This window comes from Melospiza melodia, chromosome 5, assembly GCF_035770615.1.
Source record: "Melospiza melodia melodia isolate bMelMel2 chromosome 5, bMelMel2.pri, whole genome shotgun sequence".
Classification (NCBI taxonomy): domain Eukaryota; kingdom Metazoa; phylum Chordata; class Aves; order Passeriformes; family Passerellidae; genus Melospiza; species Melospiza melodia.
This window is the reverse complement of record NC_086198.1, coordinates 23,411,483-23,435,424: the sequence shown is the minus strand read 5'-3', so window position 1 is coordinate 23,435,424 and position 23,942 is coordinate 23,411,483. Positions and strand designations below refer to the sequence as shown.

General features: G+C 38.9%; 1 protein-coding gene across 3 annotated transcripts in view; it reads left to right on the top strand.

Annotated features, from left to right (window-relative positions):
• Positions 1–23,942, top strand: part of GRID2 (glutamate ionotropic receptor delta type subunit 2) — a 679,111-nt gene that overhangs the window by 545,118 nt on the left and 110,051 nt on the right. For all 3 annotated transcript variants that reach the window (XR_010027765.1, XM_063156612.1, XM_063156611.1), the window contains exons 10-11: positions 3,424–3,621; positions 11,102–11,414. Coding sequence is in view for 2 of the 3 variants with exons in the window: in XM_063156612.1 (XP_063012682.1) it covers positions 3,424–3,621; positions 11,102–11,414 (511 nt within the window). In the remaining variant the exon portion in view is untranslated. The remainder of the gene's footprint in view (positions 1–3,423; positions 3,622–11,101; positions 11,415–23,942) is intronic.

The following is a 23,942-nucleotide window of genomic DNA, read 5'->3' as shown; positions in this document are numbered from 1 at the left end:
GGCAGCACAGCTTTGATCCCAAGAAGAAACCAGGCAGTGATAACTGTGGGGCTATTTTTGAGAAAAAGGCTTTATCACAGACTTAGTAGTGCTGCATTCAGTTGACATCCAAGAAAAGGGGCATGTTGAAGGTAAAGTGGAATGAAAACCCCTCTCTTAAAGGACTTCCATTGAGGTTGGATGAAAAACCATCCCCTAAATATATTGGATGTCCACGTGGCTCAGTGAGGCAGATCATCAACCTTGCAAAAACAAGAAGTTAAGGGTGTGCAACCCATTGAATTTCTTTCATTTTTCTCCTCTGTCATGAATGTTGTGACTTGTTTGCTTCTCCAGACCTCCCTGGCTTTACAGGCTGTGAAGTCTGCTCTTGCCCCATAGAGGCTCATAAATCCCCCAGAGAGGTGTCTCCAAGAGGAAGAAGAGGAGAAGCAGGAGCAGTGGCCTTCCTGGGATCACTTCACTGTATTCTGGAACAATTTAGGTCTGAAGGGAGCCTTGGGTGGCAGCTCTGTGGAGCAGGGTAAATGTTAGAGCAGGTTGTTGGAATGCTGTCCAGGGGAGTTTTGAGCATCTCTAAGGCTGACAATTGTATGGATTCTCTGATTAAGACCTTCTTAAATAGTCTGAATTAATACTTGCTGCTTTGGAGAGAAAGTGTATCAGGATTTTCCTGTATTTACTGGGGTCAAATGGAACCTTCATCATCCGGGTGAGTTTTCCCACCTCCAAAATCATCAGTTAGCTCACCAGATTTTCACACCTACTTTCTGCAAGCTCATCATTGTCCTTGTTGTTTTGCTATGTTTATTTTCTTTCTGCAAGTTCAACTTTCTCAAGGATGGAGACAATCCTTTTAACATCCATGCTGTAGGGATGTATGCAGCTTTCCACAGCTCCCATAACACCCTCTCAGTGCAAAAAAGAAAATAACAACTGACATAGTTCAAGCTGCAGCATTTATAAAGGGAAAAATATCAAGACAAATATTTTTGTCCTCTTTCAATGCATTCTTAGAAATGTAAACAATTGCCCATAAAAACATCATGGCAGTAGATTGGTTTTGTTTTGTTTGGAATGTGATTAAAGGGTTTGCTTGTCCAGACTTCAACAAAAATTGTGAAATGTTAGTTGCTTTGCATAAAGCTGATTGACTCTTTATATTTCATTACATATATATTTAGGATACTGGACATTAGGTTTTTTTGTAAATCTCTCAACATCAACCAGCATTACATTGCTTAATAAAGGACTATTAAGCCCTAATAAGGATATTAGCTGTGACAAACTTCATTTTAAACAGCATATTAAATCACTACAATGAGCAACTGGATAGAAAATTAATTTATGAGCAACTATTTTCTAAATAATTTAGTGAAAAAAATTCATCCTTTCTAATATGAAAATTATCTACTTCTAAAACATCCTTTCTACACATAAATATTTATAATTTTGTGCATAGTGTGTTTAGATTGATGAACTACCACTTTTATTTGTTGCAAAAACATTTCTTCCCTGTAATTTTGAGTCCATATTATGGAGTCTATCATTCAGGTGATCAGCAAACCTGACTTCACATTTGTGCTCTCATTTCAGAGAGGCTTTCATCAACTTAGTCTCAATTTCTTCAATGTTCTTGGTACATGGGCACTTGAAAACTACTTTAAAAATTCATTTTACTTTCTCTCCTCCCTTTTTTATTCAATTTCACTGGTCTTGGATACTATGGAAGAAAGAAATTCTATCTGACAAATAGAAATAATAGCTTGACACAACTTGAGACAGTTCAGCCTTGACTTTTTTTTTTTTTTTTTTTTTTTTGATCAGGGGTGGGATTGTGTGGTTCATTTTTTTTTTTCTATTTGGTTTGGGGTTGGGGTTGGGGTTGGGTTTTTTCCTGGATTTCCTTGAGTCAGAAAAGAACATCCTGCCAGTGCATTCTGGTTGCATCCTTTCTTCTTTGGCAGCATCCTCAGCATGTGGCTGTCCTTGAGAGTATTTGCTCAAGCATTTACAAAAGATGCTTTCTTATTTCAAAAACATCCTGCCTGCAATTCAGTGAAACCTGTTCATATAGAAGGACATTCCAGCAAGCTAAAATATCAGTGAGGTATAGGATTAGTGAAAAAAATGGTAAAAATACTCTGGCTTCAAAGTAATTCAGAGATATAAGCAGTAGAATAATAAAGAAATATTTTAAATGCCAACAACAATGCCACTGTATGTAGAATGAAAGTTTGGGCCACAAACACTGCAACAAATAAATTCTGTTTTCTTCTCTCTACCTGTCGGTTTTGCAGACCAGAACAAAGTGGTCAGGGAGTGGTTTCATGGGCTTGTCCTGGCCAAGCTATGACAAGTCAGAACCCACTTTTTTGCACCTTAGAATACATGTTTCTGTTAACCTTATGCAAACTTACAGCACTATGTAATGAATTAAAAGAAAAACATGTAACATATTTTAAAAACTACCTATGTGGTAGAGCACCTTAATGCTTTTGGGGATGAGTTAATATTTTGCTGTACTTTGATCAGACAGATGTTTTCAGAGAAAATAAAGAACAAGCCTAGGTGAAATCCATCTATGGCAAATATATATTTTTTGTCTTTAGAAATATGATCTGGGTTTTTTTATCCTTTTGGGAAAAAAGTGCAGGGGAATGTCTAGAAATTAATTGTGCAACAGGAATAATAACAGAGCAGGGGCAGTTTAATAACAAAATAGAGAAAGCTATTAGAAGTCTTTGGAAAAGTAAGAAAAGCATACTGTTGGAAATCTGACCTTTCAGTATCAGCTTTTGGTATCTATTTCTATCCTTTATGACAGTTATCTTTTAGATAATCATTCTCATAGACAGCCGTAATTCCTACAATTGATTGTCCCTAAACTAATCAAATGGAGTTTCTTTGGATTGAACCATTGAAGTTTAACTGGCCTATATTCAGGTTATAGTAGAAGGACAATAGCAACACATATTTCAGTTTTGCCATGTTTTTCTTTCCTTACAACATGAATTTGTGGCTGCATTAGGTACAGTGTTTGCCCAGCTAGTGGAAAATGGCAGTGCTGTAGAATCCTCCATATTTATGGACAGACATGGAGTGTATGTCTGGACTGCTGACCATAAGTGTTGTCAGCAGGCATTACTAAAAAGCATTCAGTTGAAATGTTACAGCAGAAAATCTACTTCTGCAATATATAATAGAAAATAAAATTTCTCTATTGAAGGAAATCCAAAACAAAATAGCATATTGTGGAATATAGGGGGCACTGCTAACAAGGTATTTTAGGAAAGTTTTGTATAAATAATATTTTAATAGTTCCTTCTTTAGTTTAAAAAAAAAGGCAGCCAAACACGACATATAATTGCTTTATTAACAGATTCCTCCTTTGGTTTTTGTTTGTTTTTTTTTTTTGTTTAGGAAGAGCCCTTTGTCATGGTGTCTGAAAATGTCCTGGGAAAACCAAAGAAGTATCAGGGCTTCTCAATAGATGTGTTGGAAGCCTTGGCCACTTACCTCGGCTTTAAATACGAAATTTATGTAGCACCAGATCACAAGTATGGGAGTCCTCAGGATGATGGGTCATGGAATGGCCTGATAGGAGAACTGGTGTTCAAGGTAAGGTCACTAATCATTTACTCAGTCATAATATGTGATAAAGTTAAGAAATATGTGTTATATTCTGTTTGCATCAGCTAGTAACCTTTTTTACAGGTAGCTGATAGCACTTTGTTTCTTGCACTTTGCCAGCACTTGGATGGCGTGCATTGGATAGCACTTAAAAAGATGGAAATTATACATGTTAGTAACTGTTTAAGAAGCAGGGCAATCTCTTTTTTTTCAACCAAAGTAAAATCTAAATGTAGTCAAATAATGGGATGCACAGCATCCTAATTAGTTTGGCAAGTCCTGACACAAATGAGTTGAAGAGGCTGTTCAAAAGAGGAAAAATTGGTGTTGCAGTAATTAGTGATACATTACATAAATAATGTATAGCACTTAGAAAAATGTTGGTGTGATGAATACATGAAGAATATAAGCAACAGAAAATGTTTTATTGATATATAACAACAACACATTATGCAGATGTATGGATCAAGAGTAATATATTATTATCTATTCTGTAATTAATAAACCATTTAGTCTACTTAATTTGACATTACTTGTTCAATATTATAAATAAATTGAACCTAATGCATATGCAATGTTTTTCTTTTTTCTTTTTGCCCACTCCTTGCATCTTATCTGTTTGGAGTTTCTCCCATTGAGAGAGAAAAGACTAGGCAGACTTTATTCTGCTGGTGCCTCATTTGCACTGTGAATATACGTATTTTATTTGCTCTTAATTAACATGTGGGGGTAGCTTTTACAGCTGTAGAGTCCTACATTTGTTGTGCTTCCTTGAAGAACTGCAGTAGATATTCATGTAAATAACTTAGACATGTAAATAACTTAGACATTGGCTATAGAAGTGTTTTTCCAAACGTGCAGGTGGAATTTAATTCATAAGCACAGCTAACAGCAAGGAGAACTGTGGTAAGGTACAGGTCTTAAGTCTTTCAATAAAGGAAGAGAAAATAATATTTTTGGAAACAAAAAGAAAATATTATCCTCAGTGGGTTAAAAATTACTGATAGGTTTAACCTATTCTGCCTTCCTGAGCAGCAGGAAACCTGTTGGAATGGAAAAATCCAGCTACTCATTCTGTACCCATGTCACCTTTGATACACCTACACTGTAACAATAAACTTCTTTTGCTCTCTCCCTATGTCCTTTTGAAGCTGGAAGCTGGAACCTGGAACTGTGTATTCACAATTGAAAAGTTGGACACAGCCAGAAAAGTAGATTTTCCATCACCTTCTAAACCTTGACAACTAAAAATCTGTCATCTGATTTTGAGACATAACAACACAATGGCCCATTGATTTCTTTTTAACCTTTCTTTCTGCCTCTAAATCTGATATTATGCTACACCCTGTTCTCTACAGTGCTCATCAGACCACTGCATAACACAGACTGGAGGTCTAATTCTAATTCTAGATGGTCTGGAAATGGAAGTGGGCCTGGAATGTCATTGCAATGGATGATTGCTAAGGCAGAACTCCTAACAACCCAAATGGCTCCAAGGAAAAACACGTATGGCGCTCTTGTTCCCTTGGCAGGCAGGGATTCAGAGGAATAGCCCACTGAAGGTGGTGACCACTCAGATCTGTAAATCCATGTCTCAAGTGCAACAGATTTACCAGCCTGCTGTGATTTTGCTGTAAATGAGTCTTCATGGGTATGAAATCTTTCTGCACATCTGCAGTGTATGAAGGGTTAATGGAGCTGCATTTGGAATTCAAAGCCAATGTTTTCCCTATACTGTGGCAGTGTATAATTTTTCATCTTCCTTACCTTAGATAATTAATTAGCAGTAAAGGTTCACTGTGTCCTCCTCTCCTTTTCGCTGTCCCTCTTAAGGAAAAAGAACCTCAGGGCGAGCAGCCAGTGTCTGTCTACCCCTGACCAAGTGCAAGCTGTTCTTGGAAGGCTGCTTTCTTTTTTTCTGTGAGCTGCGTTCTGCCCCCAGAACTCACATTTCCATCCGCTTGGCAACTTCACCAGGGGAAGTACAGGAGCTGAGAATAGTTTTAAATTAAAGACCTAACCTGTTTGAGACACAGCATTTCCTTGTTTTCCCAACCAAGTTGTACATGATAGTCTGGCCAACAAGTGGAGGAATTCCAGAAACAGTGGGAGTTCTCTTTGCCTGTTAGTGTGTCAGCCAGGAATGTGTTCTGCAAGAGACAAGTCTCGCTCAAAGGTAATGGAAAATAGCTGCCTTCTCTTTTTGAGTGCACAGAATCATACAGCCATTTAGCTTGGAAGAGACCTTTAAGATCATCAAGTCCAACTGCTATCCAGCACTGCCAAGTCAATCACTAAATCAGGTCCCAAAGTGCCACATCTTCTTGTCCTTTCAATACTTCCAGGGAGGGTGACCCGACCACTTCTCTGGGCTGCCTGTTCCAATGCTTGGCCACCTTTCCAGTGAATGAAGTTTTTCTAACATCTGCTGGCACACCTTGAGGCCATTTCCTCTTGTCCTATTTCTTGTTGCTGGGGAGATCAGTCCCCACCTCATTACAGCCCCCTTCCAGGTAGCTGTAGAGATCATCTCATTGAGGAAAAGGTGTCTTTGGCCACTCCAAAAGATGTGCCATGTGAAATAGCAGTTGCTGTAGCAACCACATGATTTCTGTGCTCAAGATCAATATTCACTGCTTACATTAACCATCTTCAGCGTGCAGCAGTCTCTAGTGCAGGTCCTGGTATCAGGGAGAGCAGTCCCAGGCTGATCTTGTTTGCAGCAGCCCTGCTGGAGCTGGATGGCAGGGCAGGAGCCCAGCTGTGCCAAGTACATGCCCTGGGCCAGCAGCTGGCTTCAGAGACATGACATTGTGCCTAGCTCACTCTGTTCCAGCTTTGCAGACCAGGTTTCTGTTGGCTGCTAAAATAGGAGCTGGAATCAGCAGAACATAGTAAGTGATCTTTAATCTGAATTTGGAAACAAATTCAAGCCTCCCCTCCTTTGATTGTCAAGACTTATGTTAGGGACACAAATGATCCATGCACCTTTTCTAGTCAAAATACTCTGAATGTAACTCTGAAATACACAGATTTCTGTTTGCTAAACACCTGGACCAAGTGGTCTTCAGAGAATAAATGCTCTTTGAGAGTGCTCTTGCCCTCTCCTGTCAAGTGACCAGGGCTTGCACTGCATCTTGTAGAGCTTCATCTCACAAACAGGATTAGTTCAGAGAGCAGCAGCCCTCTGTGGAGAGGCTAAAACCATCTCAAGGGAGCAGTGCTTTGCCACAAATCTTTCTCTTACTGTTAATTATCTGTCTTCTCAGAGTGATTCCTTTCGTTGCCCTCTATCTGGATGGCCCGAGGGATGAGCCTGTGTGACAGGCAAGAGAAGTGGCTAATGCCACTTATGGGAGAGCACACCAGGCTTTCCAGCATGACTCTAGGCTTTCTGGTGATATTCACATCCATCAACCATTGCTATTCACATATTGCCATGCTACCTTGATTGTGAGCATTTTTTTCCAGTGAGGAGCCATGAGGAAGCAAATAGCCTAGGGAAAGCAGCCTGATTCCACTTGGGTCCATCAGGAAAGGAAAAATACATGCTTAATCGTTTCTAAGAGAAACTGCAAATCAAGTGGAAGCCTCTTATGAGGCTCTTTTTCTATTGCACCTTCTTAAAGGGGTTAGTATAAGGGAGAAACCATACAGGAAGGACAAAGCGAGACAAGAAAATTTAATAGCTGAATAAAAGGAGAATTATTTGGATCTGTGTGTGTTAACTTGAGTAAAAATGTCTCTCTGATTGGTTTTTGCATGTCCATATTAATGACTGCATAACGTGGGACTGCGTTTTATCACTTCTAGCACATTTTGAAACTTGATTTAACATTGAAAATGGATAAAATGACGGCACTCACAGGACCTGTTTAGAACAGATGAACTTATTTTCCCTGTTCTTGATGATGAGCCACAGGAAGATTGCTTTCCATGTGTATGAGATGTGCTTGCTACAGCAGTAGCTTAGGGACATTTCAGGGATTTCTAGGCTTCGCTGATAAGCTGGTTCTGTGACACCAGTAGCAGTGCTATCACACCCTTTAGGTCATTTCTTTTGGATTTTCTCATTCTGGTTATGTTGCTCTACAATGGCCTCAGGAGAACTGCTGCTAAGGAAGATAAATATAAATTTCTATGCAGGTCACACAGAGCAAAATAATGCCCTCTGCTGTTTTTTCAATCTGTTTCAGGAGTCAGAGTTTCATTCATGAGAAACATATAAGACATATGATGGTTTTTTTATTTTGGCAGTGCAAAAACTTAGTGAGTGGAGAGCTATACATGTTTATAATTCAGCTTGTCAGCTTTATATCTAAATATTGACATAATTGTGTGCATTTGCCTTTCTGTCTCAAAAGCACTAAGTGAACCTTTACTGCTTCAAACTGATGTCTTCTCTGATCCAATCTGACATGTTAATGACAAGCTTTTAATTTTTTTCATCTTCCAATTTTGAAACAAGATGACAGAATCTATATGTAATCAAGGATGCTCACTATCAGTAAATGAAGTATCAAGTGAAGCTTAAGCTTGGTTTTGTGCTAAAAGTGTGGTTTTCTGGGAAACTGGTGTTTATGATCCAATTTAGTAAGGATATGCGTTTACATATTTCAGTGCAGCTTTTTTTCTTTTTTTTTTTTTTTTTGAAACAGCTAACCACCAGAATGCTAAAGAAGTCAGGATTTATCTCTCTCCTTTCTGTTTTTCATTTTACTTCCTCTCAAGGAATAAAGACATATGGAATCCCAGAATAGCTTAAAGATCATCTCATTCCACCCCACTGCCATGGGCAGGACATCTTTCACTAGATCAGGTTGCTCAGAGCCCTTCCTTGAACGCTTCCAGGGATGGGGCATCCACAGCCTCTCTGGGCATCCTGTTTCAGGGTCTCACCACTTTCACAGTAAAGAATTTCTTTCTAATATCTGATCTAAACCTACAACCTTTTAGTTTGAAGACATCTCCTCCCCCCTCCCTCACTCCTTTCAGTGACTCCAGACCATTGAAAAAGATCTCTCTCCATCTTTCTTGTAGGCTTCCTTCAGGTACTGGAAGGCTGCAATTAGGTCACCTCAAAGCCTTAATTATATATGTGGCATATAAAGTAGCAAGACATAATTATATCACAGTTGTTGCTGCAGTAGAACAAAGGAAATGCAACATTTCCATTAGCACATTAGTTGTTCTACTGTCAAAATTGGTTGATAACTGAAGTGACACCATAATTCTGGGGAATGTGGAGGGACTGCTTCCCAGAGATGCAGATTAGAAGCAGTATTCCCCTAGATACCATGGTGTCTCATTTTTTTCCTTAATTCTCTTCAATGTATTTAATGGGGAAAAAAATATGTTTTGCTGTAAAAAGGGGGAGAAAAGCAGAAAAGAATTGTTAGTCATACAGTCAACTCTTCTTTGGTTAAAGTATCTTCACTGATGTATGTTGGTTTTCAGTAGAGAATCTTTAAGTATCTTACAGATTGCAATTTGAATGAGAAGCTCAATGATCTTGTATGATGGGGAAGTATTTTAGTAATATACTGATAATTAGTAACCTAGCTAACCTAAGAAGCAGCAGCTGAGTCTAGGAGGTTTTATTTTTCCACCCCTGAATTCCTATTTTGCCTTTTGATACACATTCAGGGGGAAAGGCACACATCTATGCTATTCATTAAATGCAATCATAATTTCCTGTTTGACAACTATTGGACTTGTGTATTTGTAAATTGTTTTAAAAGCATATTTATGTTCACAGTTGTGGAAGACAATTCAAATGCTGGCTGGTTTGCATCTTGCTCATTGGAGCAAGGGCTTGACTGTCAGCAGGTGCTGTGAGTCACTTGAGTCACTCATTGAGCAGAAGGTTTGTAGTGAGGGGATAGGGAGACTCGGATAACCTGAATGAGTTTTATCCATGGATAATTCTAATTACTGACTGAATTTTCTGCTGCCCATGGGCAGTTAAATCATCACTCACAAAATTGTTAGGAAGGGACCTGAAGTGAATTCATGAAGCCATGCTTTCAGCTGTGCTCATCAGCACAACTTCACTTATGACACCAGAGAACTTAACACACAAATTAAAGCTGAAGCTCTAATTCATAGCTTTTAAGAAAATCGATATTTTCAAACCCTATTTTTGCCCAAGTCATCAGGCTTCCAACTGGGCTCTGCCACTTTCTCAAGCCAGTGAACAATCAATATAAAGTAACATCATTTAAGCTGAAGTCTTAAGAACAGTGTGATTAGGAGTGTGTTTGTGCCATGGGCTGCGCAGTGCTTTGCACATCATATTAAAAGAGCCCAGCTGATTTGCAAAATTTTCTAGTCAGTTTCAGCTGCTATGCCTTCCCACTCAATATTTCAAATCATATATCTAAGGAACTAGGAATCTCTGCCTTCTTTGGGCAAGAAGAAAGAAATTCAAGAGAGTTAATAAAATTTGACTGAGTACTTTCAAATTTTTATGCTCTCATCACCCCCTTCCAAAGGATCACACACTTCTTTAGGCAGAACAAAAATGGATTAAATCAAGGTAGTACAAGTTTAAATATTTTAAGTACTTTTTTGTCATACTAAAACATCTAGAATTCACAGTCTTATTGCTCAGTCTTTGGGCTTTTAAAAATGGTATTCATATGCCTGCTTTAAATAACCTTTCTTGTTTTCAGTGAAGCTCTAATTGTACCTGTAAAAAGTACAGTAGCACCTGCTGTACTTGTGCCTGGTGTCCCTGGAGACCTCACACATACTGTGAAATACAATGATTAGATCAAGAAATGTTACTCATCCTCTTTTCATGTGAAATGTGTTCTTTAAATTACAGAAAAAAGAAAAGAAATAGCACAAAGCGAGTCCAGGCTAGCTGCAGGACAGATTGGCATTGCTGGAGGAATTGCTTGTCAGTAGGATACAGAGGAATTAATCGTAAAGGAACTGTGTGCACAATCTGTCCTTCTGCACTTTAGACTCTGTAGATAAAATGGATGTTTTATGGAATTTCAGGTGCTCCTAGGGTAGTAGCCCTTTGTCATGATCATCAAATCATGAAAATATTTTATAAATTTGGCTCTATCAGGCAACTAATTTCCTACAATTGGATCTGCAAGAAATCTGATTTTGCCACAGTGGCAGCGATGGCTTTAATAAGCCAGGTTGACAGAAACGACCAAACACAGATTTCCTCCAGGTATTACCTGTGTTTGTAGCATTTTGATTTCTTGGAAAATAGCAACAAGGAGAGCTGATGTGCCAGAGTCCACCCAGGGAGGTTTGCTTGCAGAAACCAAGACACATGGTTGATCTAGCCTCAGTCACCTCTCTCTGTGCTCACATGTATGAGGCTGAAGACCTCGGTCTTGGCATCTGATTCTCCCTAAGCTTAGCTGCTATAAATCACAGAGGAGCAAAGATCTTTTTTGTGCAGCTCCTGCTTATCCGTGTTGTGTTTTCCTCCTCCCCTCAGAGAGCTGACATTGGGATCTCTGCCCTCACCATCACCCCCGACAGGGAGAACGTGGTGGACTTCACGACACGCTACATGGACTACTCGGTGGGCGTGCTGCTGCGCAAGGCAGAGAAGACAGTGGACATGTTTGCCTGCCTGGCCCCCTTCGACCTCTCCCTGTGGGCCTGCATTGCTGGCACGGTGCTCTTGGTGGGGCTCCTGGTCTACCTCTTGAACTGGCTCAACCCCCCGCGCCTTCAGATGGGATCCATGACCTCCACAACTCTCTACAACTCCATGTGGTTTGTCTATGGATCCTTCGTGCAGCAAGGTGAGAGACAGAGGGAGGCTCTGCCTCTGAGAGAAAACCTACCTATCCTCCCCATTGTGTAGAGACCTTCCTCTCCCCTGCCTCCCTCCACAGCCCACAAGGAACTGGGAGCACTGGAAAGCCTTGTGCTAAAAGATTTCCTAGATATTTAGCTGCCCTATGTGGAATCCTGAGAATTTCAGGGCACTACGTGCTAGCTTGTGATTTGTTGTTTTGTCATTACAGAAAGGTGATTTTTCTCAGAGTTAAAAAAAAAAATATTGCTCATCAGTTGCTGGAGAACTATTAAACATTAACAAGCGCTATGTTCTTACCCAGTCAGACAGAGAATTCCTGGATTTGGGGTTTGAACTAAGTTTAGACTAGTCAGCAGTGCTAAAAAATCTCACTGTGTCTGACATTCTTTCCTCCCTCTTCTAATTTATTTCAATTTTCCTATCTAATGTTTAGATTCAAGCTTCTCTGGCCTTCCTGATTTCTTTCTCAATCCCATCTAGTATCTGGTGTAGCCCAGGCTGGTCCCCAGTTCTGCTTATATTCCCAAGTCCTCCACAATGTTCCTCTTCTGGCAGAGTTTTAGCCATGCATCCTGAAGACATCAGGGACTGCAGATCTTGGTTGGGTATATACTGCTAGGGATTCTGGTCTACAAGCTGAGGTTGTAGAGCAAAGCGCAATAAGAAAACACACCTTAATATAAGAGCAAAAGGGGATTTAGGCTCAACAACAAAATAGGATGAATGACTTCTTGCTTATCCATGTAATTGTTCCTCAGTCACTGCTGACACTGCAGGTACACCTGTTTTAATTTCACAGAGCATCTGCTCTACAGAGAGCCATGGCCACTACAGCCCCGGACTTGCAGACAGTTCTTTGTATTTTAACCTGAATGTGGATGGAACACTGTAGGTAAAGGTATCATATTTACATAAAAATGGCAACATGTGATTCAGCATTACATGATTCTTTTTTCAAAACAATCAGATGATATCCATAAAAGCTAAAGGTATCCATCAAAATCAAGTATGAAACTCCTAGAATGGAAAAAAAAGCTAAAATAATGTCACTATCCAAAAACAGAAGAAACAAAGCTTAAGCTGAGACTTTCCACAAGAGGGGTAATTTTAAACACATAAGCATAGAGACATTACTGTTGTATTCACATTGCTGTACAATTATATTTCCTGAGTCTCATACCTTCTCTCGATGGTTTTCTCATATCAGATCTTCACAGCAGCAATGTTGTTTCTTCTCGGTCAGGGCTGCTCTCCCCAGCTCTCCCTGACCACCCCGCCCCTTTTATCTCAGCCACCTCCATGGGCTACAGCTGCTGCCCAATCAAGGACATCACAGCTGCAGCCCATTTACAATAACCAGAACCAGGGCGGGGTCACTAATACAATAGAGAGATCTTCAACTGCCATACATACAATACATAAGTTAACTCAGGCCCCCAGATACACATTCACTCAGCCCCCTACACATTACTTTTAAAATTATCATTTGCATTGAGCAGTGATGGTCAGCTGAGGAGAGCTGAAGAAATTATTTCAGGGGTTTTGTGATTTTTTTTTTTAATAAATAAAACCTAAGACTTCAGAGTAGCTGAGACCTATGGAAGTTTTTGGAATGTATATGGGTGGGTTTATAAAGCTCTCTTTCTGTCCAAAATATCCCCAGTGTAAGTGTTTAGCAAATCCAGCTGTGAGAGAGCAGTTGGTCTGTTACAAAATGAGACTCGTTACATCAGTCTTCCTGTTAGGTTAGAACTTGAGAATTAGTTTCTTTACTGCATGAATGTGAGCCTGATTCCACACAGGTTTATCAGCCAGAGCATCCCTGCTGTACTCCCAACAGGAGCCCCTGAAAGCTTTCTAGGAGGCTGCCCAGCTAAGGTTCAGAGGAGGCACAACTGGTTTAACACACCTCAGTCTGAACAATTGTCCCCTGAGTTGTTTGCCTCGTGTTTATCCAAGGAAGTCTGTATTTTCTGAAATTTCCCAACTTATAGGTCCAGAGTAGGACAAGGGAGCCCTTGGATAGATGCTCAGTTAGCTTAAAAAGGATTTTTTTTTGACCAATCAGTGAAAATGAGTGCTTAAGGAGGGCTTAGAGGGAAACCTTGAATTCAGCATGAAATTGAGGAAGAAATTAGATGAAAATAAGGGGGACCAGGTTGCAACAATACCAGAATTCAATAGGGGAAAAAAAATAAAAGAAAAGGAATTTATTTGAGCAGATCAGCATCCACTCCCTGTGGTAAGAGGTTTTGCACACGAGGTGCAACTCAGTAAAACCTGCTGGTGGTGCAAAGCATCTGGGGCACCAAAACTGCTGTGCAATGTCAGAAAAAGAAATTCACAAAACTGAGAAGGTGGGAGGAATTACTTACAGAGAGAGAGGGACGCCTTACCACTCTACCATGTGAATTTTGAACACAACTCTATAGAATTCACTAGAATAAAGTAAAATATTCACTTGGCTCCTACTTAGTGAGGGAAAGCTACAGACATGTATCTATAGTTTTGCTCTCCTTCAAACAACAAGCAGAACTCTCCTGAACTATATAGAAGGGAAAATGAAACACATTGAAAAGAATTTATACCAAAATACATTTACTTATTATTACTTATACTTTAAACCAAAATACACTTACTGATTAATATAAACATAAAGACTCAGAAGAACTCAGAAATTCGGTGCAGAAGAGAAAGAGATCCATTTATAATGCCAGCCTGTATTTCACATTCAATTTGAATATAACAAAAACTATATTAGCTGAAGCATTATTGTTTACTAATCCTTGTCAATACAGACGTATGAAAATAATTTTCATTGACAGAGTAACTGGCTATTGTGGTGATTTTGCCTCTGTTTTCATTCATCAGCTCTTCATTCAGCAGAAAAACTACAGCTTTTATTTGTTTTGGAATAGCAAATCTGTTGCTATTAATTCTGATTGGCAAATCTTAAGTGTAGCAGCATGGGGCATTTCAAATACTGTCAAGTTCACTTAAGAAATCTTTCAGCAGCGATTTAAAGCATGACAAGGTACTCATTTCTCTTATCAAAACATAGAGCCAAAGATGCTTTTATGCCCTGTGCTGACAGAAACAAAGCAGCTTGAACCAAAGATTGCTTGTGCTTTGATAGTTTTGGATGCTTTTGGGGGGGGCTAACAAGTTATTTGTGGCATCATCTTCTTTCTTTTCTCTGGACAGAGGAAAAATTTGCAAGCATGCAGAGTGGCTTCAGACCTGCCATGGCTCTGAAGAGAGCCCTCTGCTGCAAAAATACAACTCACTCTTTAAGGAAACTCATAACCTATTACGATTGAAACAAAGAGCTCATTCCTTCTGGAATAGTTAAAAACTTGGGGGATTTTAGCAAGTAGCTTTAGTTCTCTGTGTCCCTTTTCCAAATGCTATTAACCAATTTTAGCCTTTTTCAATTTTTGAAGCACCAAGGAAAAACACCGTGTCATCGTCTATAGACAAAAGTCAACACAGATCAATCCAATGGTTTTTAAGGCAGGTCTGTAATTAGTGTCACAATCAGTTACAAAATTTAAGTGTTTTTAGTTGCTTCCTTAAAGCTAGACTGAAACTTAATGTGACTGCTACTTGTATCACTTAAATTTAGGTCTTGAACTTGGCTTTCACTTTCTTAACTCCATATTTCAGTGACCACTCTAGGCACCATTTTGAGAGTGGTTATATGAAGATATATTTTAAGTTTCCCTTTTTATTTGATGTTCATTCATTATTGAGATCAGCCAAAATAGTTTAAATTATTTTTTAAGACATATGAGGATAAAGCTGCAATATCACTCAATTAGCATAAAAATGTATAAAATGCAAAGGGAGTTTTTTATTCTGTGCTCAAGCCCTTCATTATAAAAATAAAAAAAGAAAAAGGACAGCAGTACACTGAAATGCTTTGGCTTCCTACCCAATATACCCTTTGAATTTGCAATATACTGTGACCAGGAAGAGATTTTTAGCTGATCTCAGTCATGCTGCTGTGGGTTTTATTAAAAGCAAATGCTTCTGACTCTGAAGTCAAAATTCAGGCATGAGTAGTTAAGATAATATCTGTTGTCTCTGAGTTGTCTATTCACCTGAAGATGAAGCAAATTCATAGATTCAGACTGTGGAGGATTGCAGTAATGTTGAAATTTAGTGTCATGGCTTCTGAATTTTTCTTTTCCTTTTGCTCATCCTTGAAAATTGAGTGACTAAAGCTCCTCATTTTGCTCATTTTAAGTATTACTTTGACAACTGGACAGAAATCTGGCTTTAGGCAGCCCTGCTTTGGGACAAGGGGCAAGAAAGGGACAAGAGTCTGAGTGATGTATGAATAATGATATATTTTTTAGAGTTTGCTCAGCTTTTGTGCTACTCTATAGAACCTTCTCTTTAGCCATGGTATTGTTGGTGCTCCCTCAAATTTTCCACTTATTAGAATTTGCCAGTATAGGGAACCTGCCATATGAGCTCTCAGAGAAGAAATTTGGGGGTTCTAAAAGCTTTAATAAAATCTTCATTGAGATCAGCTGAATCAAGTTGCTGCAACAGTCTGATGACTTTTATACTTGCTGAGAACCTAGTTTAATCTCCTGAAGGTTTTCTATTAGCTTCTTATTAGGGGCTCTTGTTACAAAACGCCCTAGGGAGCACTCTGCTCTCACCAGTACTGGAGAAAATCAATGATTTAAGAAACACGAGTTCAAGATCTAGAGTTGCTGCCAACCCTTTTTGTATAATAGATCAGTTTTTGAGACAGGTGAAATGCTGCATAATTTTTTGCCAAGGACTTGCAGAAGAATCTTTTTGGGGGTTTTGTTTTGAAGGCAGCCTCTCAAATTTTGCTTCAGAATTCAGTGATGATCTAACTTAGTATAATGGATTTCAACTGAATGTTGAAAAAATAATGAAGTTAGAGAAAGCTACAATGTTTTGTGTTTTATATGAAAGGCACCATAAAAGACTTAGTCTCTATCTTATCACACTCTGCTCATTTCACTTTGAATTTTTCTGTAAGAGATTCACCTGGCAGGATTTTAGATTATGCAGGTAAAGATGCAAGGCTGTGTTTTGTTTGTGTTCTTTGGTTTTTTTGCTGTAATAGAAAATATCTTTTAAATGGCCGAATCATTCAAGATTTAATCACTTCTTAGTGATTGCAACAAAACAAACATTCATTATAGTTTTATAAATAGAATTTGACCATAGGATAATGAGTGTTTGAAGTATTAGCTGCAAAAATATAATTTTCTTCAGAGATCTTAATCCACTTGCTTAACCTAGAAAAGTTATGAAATGGATGATGTTAAAGCACCACTGGTGGGCCATTTTTTTATCCCCTTATATTTGTTTAAAATGCTGGTCACAACTGGAGGTTTTGATTGGTCATCAGTGGTGTCAGTAATGGCCAATTATGCTGATAATACCTGGCAAATGAGCAAATCTCACTGTTTGCCTTGTGTAAATTACATTTCATAGGAGCAATAAAATAGCCTCCAAGCTTCAGCACTTCAAAGTCATTATAATACTTCTCAGATGGTTAAAGCTGCTCAGAATTCTCAGTCTTCTTCCTTGTATTACCACCCAAGGTGTGATATAATCCTCCTGAAATGCGCTGCCTGGAGTCTGCTGTTGCTTAATAAATTACTCTGTCTTGCTTATCTCACTCTTGGCATGTCCCTATCAGCAGGAAACCCTTATGCTGTAGTAACATTCTTTCTTAGAGACATTTTCTCTTAATTAACTGTACAACAATCAAATATTTAATATTCAGAGGAAGAGTCTAGAATCATTCTGGAAAAATTCTGTTAGAAATTAATTATATCTTCACATGTGACATTTAGTAGTGAAACCTGATTTATTGGGGGAGAGGAGGTATGTTTAGAAATACAGAAAAGATCCAGTATAAAGTAATGACTTTAGGACTGGGACCTAGTTCCTAATTTGGTTTCTGCACCTGATCTGCCGGCTGACCACAGAAATATTATTTAATATCTTCGCTATCAGCCCTTAGTTTTAAAATGGATATGTTACCCTTCTTCCTTCATAAAAACATGTTTTATACCTTCTGATAGAAGGCAAAACTTAAATGCCAGTCTCATGAATTAACAATTTTAATTGCTCTTGAAGCTAATGCCAGTCTTGACATATTCATGTAGCAAGGGAAACAGACTTTCTGAGCCTAAAATGCACAGCACTGAGCTGGGAAAATGAAAATTCAGATACTAAACATGTTGGAAAACAAACTATATACACCAAATCATTATATTTGTGGCATGATAGTTCCACCTCAAAGTATGACCCCCAAAATTTTCATGTCATTTTGATTAAATCTGGACTAGTGCATCAGTAAGTGTATTTACCTTCATAAAGTCACCTCTCTGAAATGGGGACTGCAGCCCAGTGGTACCCAAGCTCCTTTTGCATGTCTCAGTGGTTTGGCCAGCCCTCTTGACAGCATCCCAAAATGAGTACATTTTGGCAATTGTGTCCTGTGTCTCAAAAGTATTTGGAAACCACAAGTGGTCACTGGAACTGACAGTGTGCCCTGAGAGTTGTTGTGTATGAAGTACACTTTATAAGCCTTGGATGTAGCTTTATGTCCTTTGAGAGGTTTATTTGATTGTCTCTTTTAGAGACTGTAGCTCCATGGAATAACCATGCTCCAAGTAAAATGTTCAGTAGTGTGGGCATTTGTTTGCAGCAGTGTGATATCACTAGTGTGAAACTACCAGGGGATATGCTTGGATTTTCCCTAATTTGAAGTTAAGATTCAGGCAGTTCTCAGAGGCATCTTAAATAATGCATTTCTACATCTTCTCTGCACATGGTTGCTGGAGTAATAGCACTGGGTACATGAGGCAGTCTGTTTAGAGATTTCGTGTCTGATATTCCATCTGTGAGGAGATGGAGAATGAATGGCAGTGTGAAAGCCCAAAAACCACCTTAATTGCCTAGGACTAGCTCTGATTGACTGTGAGAAGGTAATGTCTATCTGGCTGTAGTGTAAACCCTGACAAAGACCAAGTGAGGCAAAGGAAAGTAGTATTGGATGTCATGGCATCTGTCCATCATTCTGGGTTCTTTCTAAAACATCCTAAGGTGAATATTTTGCTCAGAACAGTTTCTTTAGTTGTAATTTCTAATATTGCTATATACTGTAACTGGGTAAATAATGAATAAGTTAGATTCAGATTAGGTAACCCATTTTGACTTTTCAGGGTTCACCTGTGTATAATATAATTTAATTGAGGAAATAAGGAAGAACCATTTAGTCAGGAACTGAATGTTTCTTGTGTGGAGGAACAATGTAACATCTTTTATCTTCAAAGATGTTTAGCAGCTGAAGGGGCAAGTCTTACTTGTCCTATTTCATCTTCCTGCACATGAGTTTACAGTTAAATTGACAACTTCAGCTGTTTAAGGTAGGAAGGAAGTGAGAAATGAGTTTTAGCCTTATTAAAAGTACTCCCCCTCTGCTTGGAATGCCAGCAGTTTCATCCCCCAACTGATCAGCCTTTTTCAGCGGAGGCCACCCAAGGCTCCAGACAAACATGAGGTTTTAGAGGGAACCCACGGTAGTTTTTGTTGCTTTTCTGCCCTGTGAGGAGTCCCTCCTCTGCAACAGCTGTGCCATCGCTGCATCCACCCATGCAGAGCCACTTCACAACATCAACTGGTGGGTAGGTGCCAGGAAAATTGCCTGAAAGCTGTAAAGACAGGAGTAGCAGAGGTTTTCAAGCTGCTGGCAGAAAGTCTCCCTTCCTCAGCAGCTGAGGGTTTTTTCCTCAGACCTCTTGTAATACTGAAGTGTTTATAAAAGGAGTAGACCAAAATTAATACAGAATGGAAACAAAAAATGCTATCAAATGATTTCAAATTATTTTTTTAACTAACCTGTTCCTTTCCCTGGTTGTTGAAATGAAGGATGAGTCTACCAGAATATATGGTAGAATGAGGGCTGTGAGGGGGTTTGTTTGCATCTTTTTAAATCTAGTCAACTTCCCAGCACGCAAATTAAGGGGATTACCTTCATTATAGCAGCATTCTGTTGTAGGAATCTCCTGCTGCTTAATTTTTATCCTTCCACTGTCAGTAGTGGAGGGAGAGATCTTAAAGTAGGACTTCACCTTTTCAGTGTTTTTGAAGTTGGTGAGATGGGGCTGGGTTAAAACTGTGCGATACCAGGCAAAGGGGAGATGTAGGAACATGGGTGGTTTTGACTGAAGCCTTGTCTTCTCCCACACTAGGACAGAGTCAGGGTAGGGATGAATGGGGAAAGAAAGTAATCTGCAAACAGGCTGTGAAGGAGCAGTGATAATAAATCTGTTGAGTGGGGTGTTCGTTGTTCATGCCCAGATGTACTTGCTAATGGAACATTTTTAGCCATAAGCATGTACCTCATTCTTACAATGGCTTCTTTTATTTCTGTATCTCCAAAGAGGAAAATCCTCACTATCCTGTAAAGTCACCTTTGAAGTAGCTTCTCACTTCTGAAAAACCTGAGTTGTGATCTTAAGCAGGGTGATAGCTGATTTGCTGTGAAAATCAGGTTATTCCATTTTCAAACATAAGCATTCATATTAGTGATTTTCATCAATAAATGACATTTTATAGCATTTTTCTCTGTGAAACTAAAAAGGATGAGGGTTTCATTCTGTCCTCTGTTCACTGTCATAATACTACATTAGGTCCGTTTGAGTTTTACAGATCACTTTGATAACAACATTGCAGGATGTACCTGAAGTGGAATTTTAGTCTAAATTTTAAAATGTGTTATTTAGGAACATAATTAGAGCTCCTACACTGGTGATGATTGAATTCTATAAGGTTAGGAGTTCATTGCAGAGAAGCATTCTGAAAATTAAAGGGTAACTAGAAATAGTGACAGGAAAACTGAACTAATGATCTGAGATGCCTGTGATTCACTTTTCTCTGAAGTAGTCAGGGGTCACTCTGTTCTGATGGATGCTTGGAAAACTTGGAAGAACAGATTTATAACAGATCATAATTCTTTAAAAATTCAAGCAAAACCATAGTTTGTAGTTTGTAATCCTTTTTTAAAATTCCCTTCACCCCCTAAAATCTTGAGTCACAGAATCATATAGAGGTAGAAAGATTATGGGGAAAACTACTTGTCAAAAGATGTGAGGGCTTTACTGGAACAAGTGTTTGTCCTTATGGTCACACTGCATTGTTTTGTGTTTGCTTGGTTCACAGTTGCTAAGTTTCAGCCAAAGGGGACTCCCTCCCTCATATTCATAACGCCCTCTCTGACAGGCTCTTCACTAAAGCCACGCTTTAATACCTCGTTAATGGCATTGTTTAGCTTAATGTTAATTTTACATACAGATGGTCTGTTTTCAGTCCATTGTGCACAGTTCCCTCTGCTGTCCCTGAAGGTGCTACATGCAGCCCTGTCAGCAGTGAGCAGAAAGACCCCACTAAGCAAACTGTATGTGACAGTAACACACACATCATCTCCTCAGCCACTTATGAATATGCACCAGAGATGATAATTGTGGCTGATCGCTTGAGGCTTCACAGCATTTGGATCCAGCCATTAGTAATTGAGAGATTTGGTCTCAGCATCTCTTGAAATCTGATCTAAACGTTGCCGGTGTGCAAGGTTATTTGTTAAGATCCAGTGCCAACATCCTCTACAATAATAGCAAGCATATATCACTTTGATGCCTTCCCAGTGGCTGCAAATAGCACCTTTACACAGGCATGCAATCAAGAGTCATCTTAAAAGCACAAATCTCATCACAGCACTCCTGAAGAGCATCCCCAGAGGCTTCCTGTGTTTCTTGAAAATGCCTATTGAGCTCTAATCTGTGTTCTTCTCTGTGTGTGTATATTAATAATTATATTCTGTACTGGGCTATGTTTTGAAAGTGGCAACAAAGAATTATCTGATCAGAGGTGGGTTTTTTTGTTTTGTTTTGGTTTTTTTTGCAAAGAGCTGTTAGTAAAATTGCTAGGCTTGTTGCACAGTTATTTATGATTATGTAATTGAATGGTCCTATATTTGGTAACCCCAAAATTAAATTTAAACCCTGCTAAGTCTTCTAATAAACCAATGCACTTCAGCAGCATTAGTACAGTATAGTTTGGCCAACTAATTCATGAGAGGTGGACTGCAAGCCTCAGTTCCAATGTGGTCACAGTACCAGGTGTCAAAAGATAGACTTTCAAATATCTAGACTTGTAGTATAAGACTAGTAATAATTAATCTAAGGGCTCCCAGTAACTCAGCAAATACTAGTGGATGCCTCCATTTTCATTTTAGCTGCAGTCATTGCTCCTCTTTTGTAATGGCAGCAAAAGAGTAAAACAAAATATACTTTCTGATATATTTTCCAGAACTTTTAGAAGCACTGTAAAGGCTACTCATGTCCTCTCTCTCTGATAATGTTGCACAATTCAATGCAATGTATTGGCACTATAATAATGCAAACTAATGTTTGTAACATTTTCTTTTATCTCTTGTGAACTTCGATTTGCAGTTGAAACTATATTTTGCTAATTCCACAGAAAGACAGAAAGTGACCAATGCAAAACTGTTAATATCTGAAATAAGTCATTAAGCTTGTGGGTCTAGGCCTAGAAGCCAGGAATTGATTCCTATAGGTCTTGAAGATTGATCCTGTAAACACTACATAATAGGAATGAAAATCTGATCAATGTCTGTCATTAAAGCATCACAGACACCAGGAGAAGCTAGAGCCCAGCCATTTGCTAAATGATGATACAAAACATCTCCCTTCCCAACTTTTGCATTATTGCCACCATTTCAGCAAGATGGGTGGAAAAGATTTATTGTTGTGAAGAGAGTTATAAATATACTATAACTAATATGTTATGCTAACATCACTTTAATCAGGTAATTATTAAAGGACTGTTTGGCCTTTAAGGACATTGATTTAATGGGAATTAATTTAATGATTGAACACTGTTTGTGTAACATTATCATTGCTAGTGATGCAGAAAATTGGAATCTCAGCTCAGCTGAAAAGAGTTTAGACTTTTTATTATCACATTAGATACTATTCTACTCCAATGTAGTTATTAGACCTTTTTTGTACTTTCAGTATATATTTAAATGTTTGGAGTTTATCTAAAAATTTCTGAATAGAAAAAATAAGTTAAAACTTTTGTCATTGTACTGCTCTCCTTTTTGATGGAGGCTTGAATTTCTGTTTAAAATAGCCTTTTAGAAAGTCCATTCAATTTTGGGTTTGACTTGCTATTGCTTCTCCCATAAAATAAATTTCCTCCATTTTCATTCTCTGCTTTCTTCTCTGCAAACCTGATGATTTTTTTTTTTTATGAGGAATAGAGTTTGGTATATGGAAAAGTTTTGCAACTTTAAAGACACATCAGCTTTTAAAAGTAGCAGCAGAGCACAGTTCTATCTAGATTATTCTGAGGCTGAATCCTGCACTGTCTAGTCACAGTTTAGCAGAAATGGTGAGCATTATAAAAGGAGTATGATCAATACCTGGGGATTAAGACAGAGTTAAAACTGACCTTTATAGCTACAGCTCCCACTTACCTAAAGGTATGTTGTCTCTGGATGCCCTCCTTGGTTTGTCCTCAGGGGTGCTATTGTCACAAATTATTTTTCATCTTCATGGTGCCTCTAACTACAGTTGTATATAAATTAGACCCAGGGAGAAAAGGGTAGTAGTGTAGTGAAGTGGTGCATCTGACAGGCTGCTGCAAACAGATTCATTTTCTAACAAAATTTTACTCAAGGATGTCTGACAGTTCCTGCTGTATCTTGGCAGAATTTTCCAAGGGAGCCCAGTGGCCAAAGATTAGTCCTCTGTTACTGGAATGGAGCTGTTGCAGCAGACACAGCAAGTTGGGCAGGCTAGTATTTGAAGACTGGTAGAAAAATAGTTTGGTAATAGACACAGCAGAGACTTAAACTTACAAACACAGTGGGTTACTAATCCAGTACAGAGCAATGCTGTAGTGGGCTGAAATGCTTTGCACTGGGTAGCACTGACCCTTTCCTTGATGCTGGAGGAATTTCTAGCTTCAGAGAGGATATTTTCAAGGAATGTGACTGAAGAATCTTTATTTTAAGCAAAATATTTTGTGAGCAGGCATTTCACCAACCTTGTGGATATTTGTCCATCAGGTTGTATGTCAAGGCCCTCTGACCAGATTTATGAGATGGGTTCCCTGGGCTGTAACTTCATGAGGGTTTTTGTGGCACTGCCACAGGTCCTTGATTAGTCCCAGCATTGGAAATCTCAGCATGAGTAATATTTCCCAATTAATGAGAAAACAGAGCTGAGCAATGAGCCTTAGTGTGTGAGTCAAGTGCCAAAGGCACATCCAAACAGACACACAGCAGTGGCAAATGGAGGTTTTTCAGTGGGAGTTTTCAAGATCTGAGATGTACCTTGGAGATGATTGCTGGTAACAGAGGGTGACAAGGTAGCATGGCAATCTCTCTCTCAGACTGGAGCTGGCTCGTGCCTGGCCT